This window comes from Lutra lutra, chromosome 14 (genome assembly GCF_902655055.1).
Source record: "Lutra lutra chromosome 14, mLutLut1.2, whole genome shotgun sequence".
NCBI classification, from domain to species: domain Eukaryota; kingdom Metazoa; phylum Chordata; class Mammalia; order Carnivora; family Mustelidae; genus Lutra; species Lutra lutra.
The window spans coordinates 80,067,110-80,088,078 of NC_062291.1; the positions used below are offsets into that span (position 1 = coordinate 80,067,110).

Below are 20,969 nucleotides of genomic sequence, written 5' to 3' on the forward strand. Positions count from 1 at the left end.
CTCTTGCTGTGTCTCTCTCTGTCAAATAAAGAAATAAAATCTTTTTTAAAAGATTTTAAAAAAGGAATTGATAAGCAGTTGGTTGAAAAAGATAAGCAGTTGGTTGAAAAAAGAAAAAAATAATAGGAGAGAATGTGATCAGTCTGGAGACTAGAACAAAGCCATATATTAGATTTAGGGTATACTTTGATCTGTGAGAAAAAACTCTATCCCAAAATTTTAAATAAAGAAAAACATATGTATACAAAAAATAAGGTTAAAAACAATGAAGGGATAGAATACGACTATAAAATTGAAAATTTGTGAAAAAGATTTTTTAAAAGGTATTGATTGATAAGATAAAATAGTGAAAATAGGTTAAAAGGGGAAAGGGGAAAAACTAAAAAAATAGAAAAAGAAAAAATAATGAAAAATTTAAAAATTTAATTTTGAAAGTCTAAAGAATCATGGGGAAAAAGCTATGAATTCTATGTTACTTCCCCGAGCTCAGGAGTTCCGCAGTTCTCATTGATTGGTGAGCTTGGTCTTGGCTGGATGTTCTTGCTGATCTTCTGGGGGAGGGCCCTGTTGCCATGATTCTCAAATGCCTTTGCCCGAGGCGGAATTGCACTGCCCTTGCCAATGGCTGGGCTAAGCAATCTGTTCAGGTTCACTTTCGGAGCTTTTGTTCCCTGAATGCTTTCCGTAGAACTTTGGAGGATGGGAATGAAAATGGCTGCCTGCCATTCTCCGGCCCAGAGGAGCTGAGAGCTCAGGACCCCACTCCTCAGTGCACCCTCAGAGAGAAGCAATCAATCAATCCCTCCCATCTCCCTGATCTCTGGCTGTGCTCCAAGCTCACCCGGCCTGTGACCGAGCATTTCTGTTTCTGGAACATGGCCCCTTTTGGAGTCTCCAAACCCAGCAGACTCCTGCCATGTGCTCCTGTGCTACTCCTCCCAGTGGAGAAAGGGGGGATCTCTCCAAATCTGCCACTTCTGGGGTCACTGCTCCAAGAGCAGTGGTCCAACTGTGCCTCAGATCACATTTAAGGTAACCCTGAGCTGAGACCTCACTGCTCAGCTCTGTCTCTGCAGTCAGCTTCCCCACTCTAATACCTGGCAACTCTGCCACACTCAGCACCCTGGGTCTTTCTGTGACCCCCGGGATCCTGAGACCACACTATACCCACAAGGACTCCATCCCCAGCTTAGCCTCTGGAGCAATGTCCCTCAGTGGAACAGACTTCCAAAAGTTCCAATTTTGTGCTCCACTGTTCTACCACTTGCTGGGAGCCAGCTCCTCTCCCTGCAGTCTCTCTTCCCATATGTCACCTCAGATTCACTTCTCCGCACGTCCTACCTTCCAGAAAGTGGTCGCTTTTCTGTTCCTAGAATTGCTGCTCTTCTCTTTGATTGCCTGTTGATTTTGTCGGTCTTCAAAATGGTTTGATTACTATCTAGCAGAATTCCTGGGACCAGACGAAAATTAGGTCTCCTGCTCCTCTGCCATCTTGCTCCTCTCCACCCCCCGAGAGTTCATTATATTTTACACTTTTATATTTGGACCTGTCACATTGAAGTTTTGTTGAATATCACTAAGTATGTAAAGTAAAAGCTGTTCAATTTAATTGAATAAAAAACAGGTCCATTTATTTGTACCAATAGGTGATGGAAATTCAGCAACCATATTATCAGATAAGAGAATACTTTTGTGCTGTTTTCTCTGGGAATATTTCTGTTTACCCAACCAAATTCAGAAAAGAAATAAATGAGTCACTGTTGAGTTGTTTTGCTGAGTGACGCATTATAACCTGCCTCTTACTTGTGAGTATACGTGGAGCTGATTTCCAGGGTGTTGCCACCAATTGATTCACTAACTTCTTTTAAAAAAATGAGTTTACAATGCCATTTTTTGAATAAAGACTAGAAACCATTTTGAACATAGTGTTCTTCTAATTGTCTTTAATTTCATTTTGGCCAGCTGCTCTGAGAATATCCAAACTCTTTTAACTTTTATAAATGATATGTCTCAAATTTTCTTTGGAGGAAGCATCATTTGGTTACATGTAATATTTGATTATTGTAGGTGTTTTGAATGGCTGCTGTAACAAATTGTTAGTTAGTGGCATAAATAACCCACGGATATTATCTTGTTGTTCTAGAGGTCAGAAGTCCAAAATAAATTTCACTGAATTAAAATCAGGGTGTCATGTGGCACCTGGGTGGCTCAGTGGGTTTAACCTCTGCCTTCAGCTCAGGTCATGATCTCAAGGTCCTGGGATTGAGCCCTGCATCAGACTCTCTGCTCGGCAGAGAGCCTGCTTCCCCCTCTCTCTCTGCCTGCCTCTCTGCCTACTTGTGATATCTCTGTGTGTGTGTGGGTGTGTGTGTGTGTGTGTATGTGTAATAAATAAATAAAATCTTAAAAAAATAAAATAAAAAAATAAAATCAGGGTGTCAGCCATGTTCATTCTGGAGACTCTAGAGGAGGATCCATTTCCTTGCTTTTTCCAGCTTCTAGAGGTGTTCGAATTCTTTGGCTTATGGACCCATTTCTCTATCTTCAAAGATAACAGTGTAGTGTTTTCAGATTTCTCTCTGAGTATCTTCTTCTGCCTTTGTTTCCTCTTTTAAGAATGCTTGTGATTACATGGGGCCCACCTGGATAATCGGGATAATGTCCCTTATCTTAAGACAGCTGATTAGCAACTTTAATTCCATCTGCAGCCTTAATTCCCCTTGCTGTGTAACAGGACATAGTCATAGGTTCCAAGGATTAGGATGTGGACATCTTTGGGGATCCAGTATGCTGCCCCCCCCACACACACTTCAATACAATTCCATAGTTGCTACGCTCAGTGGCACAGAGGTGGACACATCTCTCTGAATGTACACTGAAATATGGTGACCCAGAAAGCAAGCAGAGAAGAAGGGTGCGATAAAAAAGGGGCAGCTTCTACCTGAGTTAATACAGGAAGAAAAGCAACGTTGGCATCCACGGTTGTTTCTTCTGTCAGCGTTCCTAAGGGATATTGTAGTAATTCCCAGGGCTACACAGTGCGCAGAGTCAGGTCTGGAGATAGGAGACATTGTGGGGTTGTGTGGATTTCTGGAGAGTTAGCATGCTGGGACAACACCTATCACAGCCGCAGAACCACACGTGAGTAACGAAATAGGCTGAGGGAGGAAACAGGCAGAGAAAACCAGTGCAAGTCATTCAGGGGTCCTGACAGTCCAGACCACCACCCAGCTCTCAGGGAGAATACTCAGATCCAACGCACATCGTTCTTGTCACAAAACACCAAGCACCTGCACCTAAACATCGAGGATGGGAGGGAGGGGATGCAGCTGACTGAGCTGGGGATCCACGGGGCCGAGGGTCAGCAGCTGAGAGGTGACCTAGGCTCTCTATCACTTATGTTATGGTCACTTCAAAGTTGAAGCAAAACGACCGTTTGCGAGACGACAGGGAGTCCCTGGTCATCCACATCTCCAAGCCGTTGTGAGCGGTTTCTTACAGCTAACAGACGTTTCTTCATTACAGTTCTACCTACTGCCAGCTCAGCTCAGCTCTCTCTCATGACTCTGGCACGTCAGACATCGCCAGGTAGGAAACCCCCCCCCCGGCCCCACCCACTACCACTGCCGCCATTACTGGATTTCTGGTTCCTCTTGTCATGAGAGTCAGCTGTTCTGCCACCACCAGTAGACCCTGCCGATGTTCTATTTGAGGCTGAACGATTCGAGAAGGACCCTGAGAGAGCTGGGATTTCATGCTGTTCGGCTTCATTTTATGTTTATTATCCATGGCTTTACAACCAAAAATCATCATAACATGTTTCACAAATTTCCCGTGTTTCACAAATGTAAGGAGTAAGAGGAAAAGAGGTAGCGGTGTTTGTGTGTGTGTGTGTGTGTGTGTGTGAGAGAGAGAGAGAGAGAGAAAGAGTAAGAGGGTGATAGTACTAAAAGCGTCACCTTCTACATTTTGAATTTAAGAAAGACAGCATCTGGCCTTATGTCTGGAAAGTGTCCAACCTGGAAAGACTTCATTATTTTCCGTATCAGTGAAAGGGACACCCTTCCTAGTCGTGGGGAGTGGTGGTCACGATTATTTTATCATTGGGCTCCTCGATGCTGACTCATCTGTAACTATTGACATTTCAATTATACCATCAAATAATCCATATTCTGCCAATGATGACAACAACCCCGAGGGAGCCCTCATACCTGCACTGTCCATGTGACTACTGACTCCTTGAAATGTGGCTCCGCAGAACGGACACCTGCTGTGCGTGTCCAATACACGCTGGGTCTTTCAAAGACATGATATGATAAAAAGAATGTAGAATTCCTCTGATTACCATCTTTATATTAACTACATGTTGAAATGATAATATTTTAGATATATTGGGTTAAATAAGACATATTGTTGGGGCGCATGGGTGGCTCAGTCAGCTAAGCATCCATCTCTTGATTTCGGCCCAGGTCATGATCTCAAGGTTATGAGATCAAGCCCTGAATCAGGCTCTGCACTGACTGTGGAGCCTGCTTGAGATTCTCTCTCCCTCTCCCCCTCCCCCACCCTACTTACACACACATGCACAAAGGCATGTGCACTCTCTCTCCCTCAAAAAAAAATATATTGCTGAAATTAATTTCACCTGTTTTTTTTAACTTTTTTAAATGAGGCTATCAGAAAATTTTAAATTACATATGTGGCTCACATTTTATTTCTAGTGGACATGCCGTCTTATGCCACATCAGACAGCATGACATGAATTTTCTTACCTGACCTTCCCAATACCTGGAGATGGAATTTCTATTACCCCTTTTTCTGAATGGGAGAAACTCATGCTCAGCTAGGTCAGATACTGTCTCCAAGGTCGATGGAATGATTAATATAGGCAATCTGACTTCAGAATCCTAGAGCTTAATCTCTGAACTATCTTAACTCTCTAAATCACTTTAAAATCCTCAAACTACTGGGAGCCTAGGTGGCTCGGTTGGTTAAGTATCTGCCCTTGGCTCAGGACATGACCCAGGGTCCTGGGATTGAGCCAGGCATCAGGCTCCCTGCTCAGCGGGAGTCTGCTTCTCCCTCTCTGTTTATCCACACCCCCTTCCCCCACTCATGCCCTCTCTCTGTGTCTCTCTCAAATAAATAAATAAGCAAAATCTTTTTAAAAATGCTTCAGTGTAAGCATTTTTAATAGTTTCTAAAGAAGACTGACCGGGCATGTTACCTATTTAGAAACCATGAGGATCCCTTTGTGGCAGCGGAAGCTGAGAGTCAAAAGATGGGCTAATATCTGAGCCAGGCCTGCATTTATTTTCTTATTCTTCCATTTCTCCAACACCCACATGGCCACTGCCTATCAGTGGTCCACTAGGACTCCAGTGTCTTCCTCCCTGCACACCTTGTCCAATCTTTCCCATCCCAAGCTGGCAGCAGTACTCCCCCTTCTAGATTCCCAGCTCTGTGTCCATCCTCACTTTGAGCTTTTATTCCTTTCCTGATTGTTCTTTGTATCCACTTGTTGCTCCAATGACATGGTCAGCTTCTTGGAGCAGAAAATTCGTATGTTTTTCATCCATGACATTGTCTCCACCCCCACTCCAGCACCCCCCCTCCCCCACACAGTCTCAAGAACAATGCCTACTCGCTGACGGGCATTCCGTGTTTGTTAAATGAAGAAATAAGTAAATGCTTGGATAAATGAATCCCATCTGACTGATCCCAGGTTGCATATCTATGTCTACTTCCAAATATTAACAAAAGAGAGATGAAACACATTAAATTCTTATATCTTATGTCTAAGTGACTAAGGATTCTTTTGAAATCTGAGTGACATATTCCATTCACTTGCCAGTACAATGGTCAGAGCCAAGTGCTGGACCACGGGGTTTGGGGCCACTCTCTCCTACCTCCCAGCTGTGTGGCCCTCACCAGTTTTTCTTTGCCTCTTTGCACTCAATTTTCTTATTGGAAATGGGGGTAATAACTATGCATTTCAAGGAGTTGTAAGGAGTGTATCAGTGAATTTGTGTAAAGTACTTGGAGGACAGTGTGGTGCAGCCGTGTGATGCGTGTAGCCGTGTGATGTGAGTATAGGCTTCTGTGCCTTCAGGTGTGTTCTATGGAACAGCACTGTTCAAGGAAGAAGGTTTCTGCTCCATGACTGCTAAGTTGGGTAATTTGGGTACAGCATTCCTCCTCTTCGCTTATAGTCATGGCCATTTTGTCCAAATTCCTCTCCCAGCACCTGGCAATCCCCAACTTACTTTTATCTCTACAGATTTACCTGTTCTTGATATTTCACATGAATGGAATCAAGCAGTGTGTGGTCTTTTGTGTCTGGCATGATATTTTCAAGGTTGCTGTTCCCTTTAAAATTCTCTATGTTGAATGAGCTCATATAGAGCTAATTGAATTCTTCTCCTGGAAACACGAAGCAGATGAAAAAAGTCCTTACCTTTCTATTTGGTGTCAAACATCAGGGCTCATTTTCCTTGTATTTTTTCCCCAACAGCACTCTCAACATCCACCATCCCAGAAAATGTTAATCGCCCAACCACATCATCGGGAAGGCCAACAAGCTATGAGCTACGAACCCCCAAAATGGGTATGATACCTTGTATTTGCCACTCGCAGCATTCAAACCCATAGGAAGGATGAACTAAAACTTAGGGCCAGGGAAAATCCACGACCAAGAGATCCAGGGGTAATGTGATGCTAGTGTTAGGTTCCATACCAGATTTTATGCTCCGTGAGAACAAGGGCTTTGTCTGCCTAGCTCAGCACTGTACCTCTAGCAGCTATCACAGTGGTTGGCACACAGTAAGCACCCAACAAATTTGACAGAATCAATAAATGAATGTACAAGTGGTGCACCTGTGGATCTGCAACTTAACCCCTCTTGGGGTAACTTCAGTCTTGGTTAAGAACCATCCTGCTAGTCAGTGCAGAGGCCAGCGTGGAGGCAAATCCCTCCAAGAAGCCAAATCCTTCTACCAAATATTTTTTCTCAAGCTCGGCAGATAATGCAAAGTTACCAACTATCCTATCAGGTAGAACAATGATTCCATCACCTGGTCCTTCAGACGGGAGGTACAAACAGACGGGTCATACCATTAGGTTATGTGATGTCCTCTGAGCAGTCATCCAAGATAATCAGCATCCTGATAAATAGAATCCTTTTAAAACTTTTGTGCAATTCAACAATGACTTATTTTACTGCTGCAGAGCATATGCTGAACCTGGAGTTGATGTAGGGCCAGAAAAGCGAGACATTTGGGGGCAGCAGGATCACACTTAGGAGCTTCCTATCAGCAGCCTGGACTTGACTGCAATCTCATTAAAAAGTCACTCTTAATCTCACAAAACAAACTGAGGGTTGATGGGGGGAGGGGGGTTGGGAGAGGGGGGGTGGGGTTATGGATATTGGGGAAGGTGTGTGCTATGGTGAGTGCTGTGAAGTGTGTAGACCTGGCGATTCACAGACCTGTACCCCTGGGGATAAAAATATATGTTTATAAAAAATAAAATTTAAAAAAAAAGGAAAAAAAATGTCAAAAAAAAAAAGTCATTCTTCTTGAGTGTGTGGCCAGTCCAGATGTTTTGGAAAGGTGTGGCATAGCTGTTGGCTCTTCACCAGTCATTAGTTGAGTCCTTTTCTGTATGTTGTCCTGTGCCTGTCTCAGGAAGAGAAATTTCAGTTCTTTTTTTCTTTGTTTAAGTAGGTATTCAATAATTTTTTATTTAAATTCAATTAATTAACATATAGTTTATTATTAGTTTCAGAAGTAGAGTTTAGTGATTCATCACTTGCTTATAACACCCAGTGCTCATTACATCAAATGCCCTCCTTAGGGGCGCCTGGGTGGCTCAGTGGGTTAAGCCGCTGCCTTCGGCTCAGGTCATGATTCCAGGTCCTGGGTTCGAGCCCCACATCGGGCTTTCTGCTCAGCAGGGAGCCTGCTTCCTCCTCTCTCTCTCTGCCTGCCTCTCTGCCTACTTGTGATTTCTCTCTGTCAAATAAATAAATAAAATCTTTTAAAAAAAAATGCCCTCCTTAGTGCTCATCACCCAGTTACCCGTTCCCCCATCCCCCTATCCCCCCACCCCTCCGGCAACCCTCAGTTTACTTTCTGGAGTTAAGAGTTTCAGTTCTAATCACTGTTTCCATGTTGTTCCAGTTCTACCTGTGGTTGACTCACTGTCTTCCAGCCGCAGAGCCAATGTTCCTTGGCCCAACCCATCAGGTCAGCAACCTTCCCCATAGGATGCACCATTGTAGGAATTGCCATTGCCCTTGAAGACCCAGGGGTTCACCACAATGGGGGAAGGAGCCTGGGGGCTGCAGCCAGAGGCCTGGAGAGTGCCCAGGGAAGACGACAGTGAGAGGAGGAAAGATCACCACCTCCAGGACGGGTCTGGGCCTCTTACCACTTTGGCACCTGATCATTCTCACTCTCCTGCTGTTCCAGCAAAGCATTCTAAAGTTCAGAAAATACAGAGATTAAGAAATCACATAGCCATGTCCCCTTTACCTACAGATGACTAATGCTTACATTTTGTTATATTGGTTTTCCAGCCTTACCAAAAAATAAAGCATCATAGATAAACATGAAGTTCCCCCAATTCCTCAGGCCCAGTCTCTGTTTTCTCCTCCTTCCTCAAAGACAAACACCCTCTTGAATTTTGGATGTATCTCCAGCTTTAGTATCTTTACAAATGGGAATTATATGATCTCTCCATATGTTATTTTGTGTTTTTCTTTCACACAAATTACCTTAACCCCTATATGTCATTCAGTACCTCTTATTCTTTACTCAGAGTTATGTTTTCGATATTCACCCATGTTGAGATATTTATGTATATTTCCCTGCTTTTAACTGCTGTGGTGTTACATTTTTTGAATAAGCCATTTAAATTTCCCCACTGATGGAAATGCATTTTCTTAATTTTTCATGTCTTCCCTGTTGATGTCAAGTCCTAAAACACCAGTGCTTGATAAATACATATTCCACATATGTGGAATGGAACGGAATATGTATTTTTATTATTATTTATTAAATATTATTTATTTTATCTAATCTGCTTTGTTCAGTGACTGGTAAAAAGCACATTGCACAGTGGAGTAACCACTAAGCAATATTCTCCTAGAATGCTCTTATATTTGTGGAGTAATCACAGGGTTCCCCTTAATCTGTAAGCAAGGCAGATGGGGTGAGTTCAAGAGGGAAGCTTCAAAAACTTACCTTAGTTTTCATTTCCACAGGAGACTGGCCCACACTGAGGCTGGTAAATGGCCCCGGGAGATGCTCTGGACGGGTGGAAGTTTTCTACCAGGGCACCTGGGGGTCCATGTGCAGTGATGGCTGGGATCTGAAGGAGGCGCATGTCGTGTGCAGGCAGCTTGGGTGTGGCCAGGCGGTGTCTGCCCCCTTGGGCGCCCATTTTGGTCCACGCTCTGGAAAGATTCTCCTGGACAATGTGCACTGCAATGGTGAGGAGAGCCACCTGGCCTTGTGCGTCCACAATGCCTGGTTCACTCACAAGTGCAGTCAGGAGGAGGATGTTGGAGCCATCTGCTCAGGTGAGAGGTCTTTGTGTGGTCTGAATGACTCTGAAAGAATGGGTTATTACAGAAACTGAGCAATGAGCCTGTGGTCCCATCCAGCAATGGTAATGGCTTCCTCTCTTTACACTAACAGGTTCTCTGATGACAACCTCCTCCCCTCCAGGTAAGGCTGACTCCAGCCATTTTTATATCCCATTCTTAGTTCTAGTTCTGGAAAGCTAATATTTTATATGTGTGATAGAAGTGAAATGAAAATGACCCCATTAAATCAAGCTGTGAGCAGTTTACAGAAGTTGCTTTGATTGGTCCATATAGCTTGAAACCTAAAAGGTTTTCCCAGTCTATAGTTCAACCCACCATAACACAGGGAACTCAGAATACAGGCAGGGTGCTGACCTTGCTCTGATGTGCTCAGGTTCTCTCTGAGGAAACCTGCTAATCCTGACCTGAATGACCCTTCTTCTGGGCAAATGCTTGATGGTAGATCTCAGGCACAATTTAGGTGCGACTTGGTGGAGAGCTCAATAGAGAAGAGCAGTATCAGCAAAGGAACCAGCTAACCACCCCATCACTCAGGTGTAGGAATCTTTCTAAGTTAGATTGAAATGACCAGGTTTCCAGAGTAATTAGATCAGAAAATAATCCTTCTGGAGTCTGTGGGACCTTGCCCTTTCCAACAGGTGAAGAAAGAAACAACAACAACAATAAAAATTTATCCTTATGTGCCTTTAGAGTTCCTCTGCCATTAGGAAGAACCCTGAGCCATTGCAATCTTTTTTCTTTTTTCATCCTAAAGCAGTTGGTGTTTTATTTTATTGTGTATCATAATTATCCAGAGGGCCTATGAAAACACAGGTTGCTGGGCCACAACTCCAGAGTTCCTGATGCAGTGGGTCTAGGGTGGGGTGTAAGAATTTACAATTCCAACAAGTCCAGGATGCCTATGCGGCTGGTCTGGGGATCACAGTTGGAGAACCACTGTCTTAAAAGAAAGAAGGAATCTTTCTTATCCTAATAAATAGAAGCAAAATTGCCATCATCTTCATCATCATTATCATCATTCTCACTATCGTTGTCATCATCATCATCACCACTGTCATCGTCATCATTATTGTCATCACCACCATCATCACCATTGTCATCATCACCACCATTGTCATCACCATTATTGTCATCATTACCATCAGCACCATTGTCATCATCATCATCACCGTTGTCATCATCACCATCATCACCTTTGCCATTGCCATCATTGCTGTCCTCATCACCATTATTGCTGGCATCGTCATCATCACCATTGACATCATCATCGTCATTGCCATCATCATTGTCATCATCACCATTATTGATGTCACCATCCTCAGTGCCATTATCCACATCCTCGTTACCAATACCATCACTACCATCAGCAAAAGCTATTCTATCTGGTAAGTCAAACTTTGTATTTATGCATCACATCTCTGGTTGTTTTTAGTTTACATGCTTTTTAACTGTTATGTATATACAAAGCTAAGCATCCAAACAAGAGTATGAGTAAATTATTAAGATATTTGCAAATATCTGGATATCCATGAATATGTAAGAAATCAGGTCTCTGTGGATGATTCATTTTCTATTTATAGCTAGGAGTCTGAGGTTGCATTCATGGCCTCTTCTTCATCTGATTGCTACTGTCCTAATCCAAATCCTCATCACCTCTTTCTCCCTGGATGAACACAGACTTCTTTTAACTGGCTTCCCTGCCTGCTTGCTCCCAACATTATAGTCCATTGTTTACATGCAATCAAAGTTACCTTTCAAAAGTAAAAGTCAGAGGACATCTGAGTGGCTCAGCCAGTTAAGTGACTGCCTTCAGCTCAAGTCATTATATCAGGGTCCTGGGATCTAGTCCCATGTAGGGCTCCCTGCTCAGTGGGGAGTCTGCTTCTCCCTCTCCCTCTCCTTGCTCATTCTCTGTCTCTCTAATAAATAAACAAGATCTTTAAAAAAAATAAAAGTCAGACTTATTGAGATCTAATTTATTTACAGCAAAAATCACTATGTAGTTTAAAGAATTTTGATAAAAGGTTAAAGTTGTGTAACCATCACCACCAAGATATAAAATATTTCTATTACCATAACGAGTTTCCTCATGCCTCTTTGTAGTCAATTCCCTCACTTAACACCTAAATCCTGGCAACCACCAATATTATTTCTGCCCCCATAGGTTTGACTTTTCCAGAATATTATCTAAGTTAGTCATATAATATGTAACATTTTGTGTTGGGCTTCTTATCATAATACTTTAGAGAATCACCCATGTAGCTCCATGTATTAGACGCCCATTCTTTTTTATTGCTGAGTAGTATTCTACTTTACAGATGAGCCAAATATGTGTATCTATTTGCCACTTGATGGATATTGAGTTTATTTTTAATTCTTGACTATTATTAATTAAGATGATTAAAACCTTCATATACAAATTACAAAACATTTTCCAAGGTGGGTATACCATTTTGCATTCCCACCTAAAATATATGAGATTTACAATTGCTCCACATACTTGTCAACACTTGGATTTTCTACTTTTTTTTGGTCATTATAGTCTCTCTCCTATAATGAGAATGATATCTCGTTGGGGTTTTAATTTGCTTTCCCCTATGACTAGTGATACTAAGTACATTTTAATGTGTTTATTTGTATCTCTTCTTTAGTGAAGTGTGTGTTTAAATCTTTTATTTTTTTAAAGATTTTATTTATTTATTTATTTATTTATTTATTTATTTATTTATTGGACAGACAAAGATCACAAATAGGCAGAAAGGCAGGCAGAGAGAGGGGGAAGCAGGCTCCCTGCTGAGCAGAAAGTCCGATGTGAGTCTTGATCCCAGGACCCTGAGATCATGACCTGAGCCGAAGGCAGAGGCTTTAACCTACTGAGCCACCCAGGTGCCCCTAAATCTTTTATCTTTTTTTAATTGAGATATCTTATCATGTTGTAAGATAGGTCTTTATATATCAAATATTATACATTTTAAAATACTAGATACAAGTATTTTCTCAGATGTGTGTGTGGCAAATATTTTCTCTCAGTCTATAACCTGCCTTTTCATTTTCTTAAAAGTGTTTTTTGAAAGACAGAATTTTTTAAGTTTTAATGAATTCTGATTTCCCAAGATTTTTTTTTCTTTAGCCAAATAGGCTTTTGTGTCTCATCTAAGAAATCTTCCCTTGACCAGAAGTCTGAAAGAGTTTTTTCCTGTTTTCTTCTAGAGGTTTCATAGTTGTCGATTTTACATTTAGCTCTATGATCCATTTTTGTTGATTTTTTAATTTGGTTCCAAGGACTTTTTCCATATACATCTTTAATCATTTCAATACCATTTGTCTAAAAGACTCTCCTAATTCCACTAAAATAATTTGGCACTTTTGTCAAAAATAAAATAATAATTAATACTTGGGCGTATTTCCAAACTCCCTCTTGTTCCTCTGACTTACGTGACAATTCTCATGCACATATCACACTGTCTCAAGTCCTGCAGCTTTAGAATAAGTCGTGAAATCAGGTAGTGTGGATGCTTCAACTTTACTCTTTTTTCTTCTTTTTTAAAAACTGTTTTGGTTAACCTAGGTTTTTGGCCTTTCATATAAAATTTTAGAGTCAACTTGTCGATCTCTACAAAAAATATCTGCTGGAATTTTTAGTTTGGATTGTACTGAGTCTATATGTAAATTCAGAGAAAATTGACATCTTAATAATACTGAGTTTCTGATCATCAATAAGGCATATCTCTTCATTTATTGAGGTCTTTCATTTATATCAATATTTATTTTTCCATGTACAAATTTTGCTCATAGTTATCAGACTTATCCATAATAATTTCATGGTTTTGGATGTTATTGTAAAACATATTTTTAAAACTTTCTATTTTGATATTTATCTTTGTGGTTATGGAATTAGTTCTTTTCCCAAAACAAGGAAGTATTTATCATCGGAGATACTATGGTAATTTTTGAATTTATTCATTTCTTAGTTTATAAAATTCTTTCCTGGGGCGCCTGGGTGGCTCAGTGGGTTAAGCCGCTGCCTTCGGCTCAGGTCATGATCTCAGGGTCCTGGGATCAAGTCCCACATCGGGCTCTCTGCTCAGCGAGAAGCCTGCTTCCTTCTCTCTCTCTCTCTCTGCCTTCCTCTCCGTCTACTTGTGATCTCTCTCTGTCAAATAAATAAATAAAATCTTTAAAAAAAAAATAAAATTCTTTCCTATCCATTATCAGATTTGATTCCCAGTTTTACAGATCAGAAAACAGATGTTCATTTGTAATATGTGGTAGAGTAAGAATCAGGTTCCAGAGTAGAACACTCCTGTCTTTGGACTGGAAATTCACTAAAGCCCTTTAGAACTGGCTTTTATATTTCACCAAGAGATACTAGAAATTGGTTTGGCGTGCCAGATAACTTTCCCTCTTCTCAGCTTCAGTTGTGCATCTATGAGGGGCTGTTCATCACTAATCGTGTTTTCTTTTTATTGTAGCTGCTGAAATGACAATGACACCCATTACCTCCGAGGAAGAGCAAACACCAATAGGTATTTAAAAATGCAGCTTTTTTGAGTTTATACTGAAATCTTTTATCTTATAATTTATTCAAGTTTCCAAGTTATTTTGTGTTTCTAGAAAGAAGAAGAAAATAAAAATTAAAAAATAAAAATAAAATTACAGATTAAAAAAAAAGAAGTTTAATAGCAAACATTGCTGGTAGTCTCCAGTCCCTACCAGAATCCTTTAGGCAGTTAAATAAAGATATTTCTGAGAATATGCTCCCAGAACTACCAGATCAACATGTTAAGATGAATTGTACACACATACACACACACTCCACATAGGCTCAATGGTCTGATGAATTTGGGAAACATTGCATTAAAAAAATTAAACAGGTTTCTTTACTACAGGATGTCTAGGAGCCTTTAATATACAGGTAATCCTATAAATGCCCACTAGAAGTCATATCAGGTCATGGTCATGAAATATACGTGACCCAAATTCCTTTTCCTTATGTATCATCTCTTAGGAAGTTTTCTGCATAATATCAGTAAGGAAAATGTAAAAATCCTAGTATCTGGGATGCATACATATGCTACCACATTATTCTAATCAAATTAAAATGCGGGGCACCTGGCTGACTCAGTCCGTGGGGGCAGGTGGCTCTTGATCTTGGGGTTGTGAGTTTGAGCCCCATGTTGGATGTAGAGATTACTTAAAAATAAAATCTTTAAAGAAGTACCTATTCCTTCATGTCCCTGAATGTCTGAATTCAAGGTCACTATCCTCTAATACCTGTGCTGTCTGAAAGAGGTCTACACCCTCCCCTTCCACACATTTCTCAAGGCAGCTTCTCCTGGTCTCCACAAGAGGACATTTCCTGTATATTTCTGTCTTTTCTGTTAACATCCCTCACAATCCACCTTATATTATGTTCCTTGTATACATATCCTAGCTTCTGAGTGAGATATAAGCCTTTTGAACGCAGGTACTGTGTCTCAGTTTCTTTGTATTGAATAAGTATTTGTTACAAATGGTAGCTCGCAGCATTATTAATTTGCAAAGCTGATTTTATTGCCTTTAGGTCTCCTTAACTATGATGTTCTTAAGTTTATCTTATTTCTTAAGAATTTATTTCTACTGGGCCAAGGAGTCAAAGATAAGTTTACCATGAATATCTAATGCATGTCCAAAAAGCTAAACAATCTTATTTGATGGTGATGATGGTGACTTACTTAGATGAATCAAAAGAAAACACAAAGTTCCAGAAGGCTCTTATAATGGATCCTTCCAGCAGTCTGCTGCCTTTTTTCTTCCTTCTTGACTGACTGATAGTGACCTAGCTTTGTGCTTCCTCCTACTTGAAAACGTCTCAGAGACCTCACTGATCATAGCCCCTGAAGACTTCACACCTCCACCCGCAGGTATGGGAAGTAGTTCCTGAGAATTTAAGGATGATGGAAATCATAGAGAGAGGCATTTCTCCAAGCTGGAGAGAAACCACAGTTAGAGTTAAAGTGGGAGATGGCCCACTTATAAGTCATAACATTTAGAGCAATTTTCTTCATCATTTTTCACCTTTTCTGTTGCCATAACTTCCTCATCTGTAAAATGGAAAACCACGCCCACCACATGGGGTTGAAAAGATTAAGAAAGAAATGTTTAAGTTAGTGGCTTTCTAAGACTCTGGCACTTCACAGACCAACAACAAATGTTAGTTCCTGTCTTAGTTTCCTGTACATAGCAAACCCATAAAGAAAGATTATGAGACAAAGGCACCAATTTGCTATAAGACTAATATAGTCTGACCAAAAAGGGGGACTACCTAGCAATGACCTACATAAGGATAGTCTAGTTTTCTATTTTGTCAATACATTAACATCTCATATTTCTACCCTTATTAATGGCAGAGGAATAACATATAGCTAAAATGATCAGGAGACCTTAGGAATTCTGAAAATTTCTTAAAGAGTTTCGTATTTTGAAGGGGCACCTGGGTGGCTCAGTTGTTAAGTGACTGCCTTGGGTTCAGGTCATGATCCTGGAGTCCCAGGACCGAGTCCCGCATCGGGCTCCCTGCCTTGCAGGGAGTCTGCTTCTCCTGCTGACCTCTGTCCTCTCATGCTCTCTCTCTCTCTCATTCTCTCTCTCAAATAAATAAATAAATAAATAATCTTTTTTTTTTTAAAGATAGAGTTTCATATTTTGATAGGAGGATTTAGTAAAGACTCATGTAAGTGATGTGAAATTGAAGACTGTTCTGGCTGTGACTCTCTGGATACATGAGAACTGTGTGATCTTGCATATTTAAAAGCGGGGATATGACCACAAAGGATAAAGGGAACCTTCCAGATGGGAAAGCCAGTACGCCACTGTTCCGCCTCCTTGTGCCTCCCCAGGCGCCTGGATGGCTGTGAGGCTGGTGAACGGCACAGGCAGGTGCTCAGGCCGGGTGGAGGTTCTCATCCAGGGCACGTGGGGAACCGTGTGTGATGACCTCTGGGACCTGGCTGAGGCCACAGTGGTATGCCGCCAGCTGCAGTGTGGCCGGGCCATGGCGGCCCCCACAGGGGCCCATTTTGGGGCAGGCTCCGGGAAGATCCTGCTGGACGTCGTGCAGTGTGCCGGCGCTGAGAGCCACCTGGGGCAGTGCGTGCACAAGGGTGAGGCCGGGCTCAACTGCGGGCACCTGGAGGACGCTGGTGTTGTCTGCACAGGTAAAGAGCTGGTTTTTTGTTTTGTTTTGTTTTGTTTTGTTTTTACCATGACATCACTTCTTTGTCTCTCCCCTCACATATTTCTCCATGATTATTTTAATGACACTTATGTTATAAATGGCACCATAGACCTTAGCATGTGTTTTTTCTTCTGGCAATTAGGTGGTGATGATTCACCAGGCCCCACTCTAACCACAGAGCCTGAAAGTGCCACCTCTTCATACACATTGTCAGGTAAGTCCATTCTTTGCTCGGTTCTTTTGCTTCAAGACTTTCCTCCCTAGAATGTCCCTTTCTTGAGGCGTGTTAGGAGGGTCTTCACACTGAACAACTTCAGGGGCACCACCCTCATAGAATGCACTGTGGAATTTTGTCCCCATGGAGGTCATCACATGTTATTTGTGAATGGTAATTCCTGGGGTGGTGCAGCTCAGTAGCCCACGTGGTTGAGTCACTCCAGGGTGGAATTGTTATCAGCCACTCTACATGGTACCACACCACACAGAGGGGCCCAGAGCAGAAGGGGAATCAGGTTTCTCACTTCATCACCTAGACCTCTTAAATAATTCCTGACGTTGCTAAAACGACGCCTGCATGTTGAGAATATTGAGTTGTCCCCAAAGGGTTCAGAGGCTCAGTCTATTAAAATTAATTCAGTTAAGTTTGAGTTAGTTTCTACCAAGTGTTATTTATGGTGATCAAGACATATTTTTAAAACTGCTTAAAGATTCACATATCAGTAGATATTTGTGTAATCATTGTATAGCATCCTTTTAATTTCAAGAATCTGGAAAATACAGGAACAAATAAGTGGTTAGAAGAAGACACAGCATATAAAAATGAATAGTTCCGGGGCGCCTGGGTGGCTCAGGGGGTTAAAGCCTCTGCCTTCGGCTCGGGTCATGGTCCCAGTGTCCTGGGATCGAGCCCCGCATCGGGCTCTCTGCTCAGCAGGAGGCCTGCTTTCTCCTCTCTCTCTCTCTGCCTGCCTCTCTGCCTACTTGTGATCTCTATCTGTCAAATAAATAAAATCTTAAAAAAAAATGAATAGTTCCTCTCTCTGTGGGAGAGCAGTGAAGCCTGTTTCCTTAAGTACACGATACATGGATGTCATCATAAAACTGTTGCTGGTGAAATTCTCACTGACATCAGCCAGACCCTCACGAGTCCTCTTCTTTACTCTGATTGGAACTGAGTCCCAGTTGCTTCACCATTAGGAGTAAAGCTTCTGGTGTTTTTGACATATTAAGACTGATTCTACATTATCCTATGGACAATGAACCAGAAGTCCAACTAAAAAAAAATAAGTTATATGTATTTTCCCTTTTCTATTCCAGACCATTTTAAATAACAAGTTTGGTGGCTTAACAATGTCTAGATAGTCTAGTTACAAATTATTTAAACAGATCACAATAATGAAGTGACTAGTCAATTGTTTTTATATATAAAAGAATATTATGAAAAATATCAAACTCACTGACAAATGTTAAGGACAGCATCATGGAACTCCTTGGTACCCACTACTGAGCTTTATCAAATTGCTCGAGATCTTTTTAAAAAGAAAACCATACAACAGCACAATTAAAGGGTCATACATTGTGATCAAGTGGGATTTTTTCCCTGAGATGTAAGGATGATTCAACATATACAAATCAATAAGAGTGATATGCCACATTAACATAATTAAAGATTTTAAAAATGGGTGCAATCAATGAAGGGGATTAAGAATACACTCATTGTGATAAGCACTGAGTAACATATAGAATTGTTGAATCACAATGTCGTACACTTGAAACCAATATATCACTATATGTTAACTATACTGGAATTACCATTTTAAAAAACAATTAAATAATTTTATTTTTTTTTAAAGATTTTATTTATTTATTTGACAGACAGAGATCACAAGTAGACAGAGAGGCAGGCAGAGAGAGAGAGGGAAGCAGGCTCCCTGCTGAGCAGAGAACCTGATGCGGGACTCGATCCCAGGACCCTGAGATCATGACCTGAGCCGAAGGCAGTGGCTTAACCCGCTGAGCCACCCAGGCGCCCCAAAACAATTAAATAATTTTAAAAAAAGAAATCACAGGAGGCAGGAAAAGCATTTGACAAAATTTACCACCCTTTCATGATAAAAATGCTTAACAAACTAAGTGTAAAAGGAAAGTACCTCGACATAATAAAGGGTATATAATGACAAGACCATAGTCAATATCATGCACAATGGTGAAAATTTTAAAGCCTTTCCTTAAAGATCAGAAGAAAAGACAAGGATGTTCACTCTTGCCACTTCAATTCCATATAGTACTGAAAATCCTAGCCAGAGCAATTAGACGAGAAAAATAAATAGAAGAAATGAAATGGGAAAGGAAAAAGTAAAATTCTGTTTCCAGATGACATGATCCAATTTGTAGAAAACTCTAAACACTCCACAGAGGGAAAAAAAAAAATGTTAGAACTAAAAGAAATCAGCAAAGTTACAAGATACAGAATCAACATACAAAAATCAATTGTGCTTTTCTACACTAACAATGAGTGTAGAAATTAAGAAGACAATCCCATTGCAATAGCATCAATAAGAATAAAATGCTGGGGCTCCTGGGTAGCCCAATGCTGGGATGCCTTCAGCTCAGGTCATGATCTCAGGGTCCTGGGATCAAGCCCCACATCAGGCTCTCTGCTCAGCGGGGAGCCTGCTTCCTTCTCTCTCTGCCTGCCTCTCTGCCTGCTTGTGATCTCTCTCTGTCAAATGAATAAATAAAATCTTTTAAAAAAGGAATAAAATGCTTAGGAATAAACTTGACCAAAGTGGTGAAAGAACTATACACTAAAAACTGCAAAACATTGGTGAAAGAAATTCAAAGAAATACAAATAAATGTAAAGACAACCCATATTCATGGATTGGAAGACTTACTGTTGTTAAAATGTCCATACTAGGGGCGCCTGGGTGGCTCAGTGGGTTAAGCAGCTGCCTTCAGCTCAGGTCATGACCCCAGGGTCCTGGGATTGAGCCCTGTGTCAGCCTCCTTACTCAGCACAGAGCGTGCTTCTCCTTCTCCCTCTGCCTGCTACTCCACCTGCTTATGCTCTCTCTCTCTGTCAAATAAATAAATAATTTTTTAAATGTCTATACTACCACAGAGATCTATAGACTCAATGCTATTTCCACAAAAATCCCAGTGGCAATTTTTATAGAAATATGAAAAAAACCCCTAAAATTCCTATGAAACTACAAAGACCCAGAATAGCCAAAGTGGTCTTGAGAAAGATCAAAGCTGAAGGCGTCACGTTTCCTGATTTCAAAGTGTATCATAAACCTGCACTATGGTACTGGTACAAGAATAGGCACGTAGACCCGTGGAAGAGAAGAGAGAAACAAACCCACACATAGAGACTCAACTGATCTTTGACAAGGATGCCAAGAACACCCAGTGGGAAAAGGATGGTCTCTTTGACAGATGATATTGGGAAAACTGAATATCTATAGGCAAAAAAATGAAATTTGACCCCTACCTTACAGCGTACACAAAAATTAACTCAAAATAGGTTAAAGAATTAAACATAATGCTTGAAAATATTAAATTCCTAGAAGAAAACAGGGAAGTCTTTTTCACACTGGTCTTAGCAATAACTTCTTGGTTATGACACCCAAAACACAGGTAACAAAAACAAAAATAAGTAAATGGGATTGTATCAACCTGAAAAGCTTCTGCACGGCAGAAGTAACAATCAACAGAATTAAAAGGCAACCTATGGAATGGGAGAAAATATTTGCAAACCATATATCTGCTAAGGGGTTAATTTCCAAAGTCTATATGAAGCTCCTAAAACTTATATTTAAAAAATCAAATAACCAGATTTTTTTAAATGGGCAGAAGACTTGAACAGACATTTCTCCAAAGAGGACATAAAAGCGTCCAATAGGTATATGAAAAGATTCTCAGTATCATTAATTGTTAGGAAAGTGCAAATCAAAACTACAATAAGGTATCACCTCACACCTGTTAGAATGGCTACTAAATTTTTTTAGTTTTATTTCTTTGAGAGAGAGAGACTGCACACATGCGACGCACATGGGGGTGAGGGACAGAGGGAGGGGAAGAGAGAATCTCAAGCAGATCTGCAACCTGAGATCACAACCTGAGCTGAAATCAAGAGTCAG

General features: G+C 40.9%; 1 protein-coding gene across 1 annotated transcript in view; it reads left to right on the forward strand.

Moving 5' to 3' along the window:
- The first annotated feature begins 16,484 nt into the window (after positions 1-16,484).
- LOC125084416 (deleted in malignant brain tumors 1 protein-like) overlaps positions 16,485-20,969 on the forward strand; it is a 75,839-nt gene continuing 71,354 nt past the window's right edge. The window contains exons 1-2 of the mRNA XM_047701642.1: positions 16,485-16,806; positions 16,969-17,040. Of these exons, the coding sequence (XP_047557598.1) occupies positions 16,497-16,806; positions 16,969-17,040 (382 nt within the window). The 5' untranslated portion in view covers positions 16,485-16,496. The remainder of the gene's footprint in view (positions 16,807-16,968; positions 17,041-20,969) is intronic.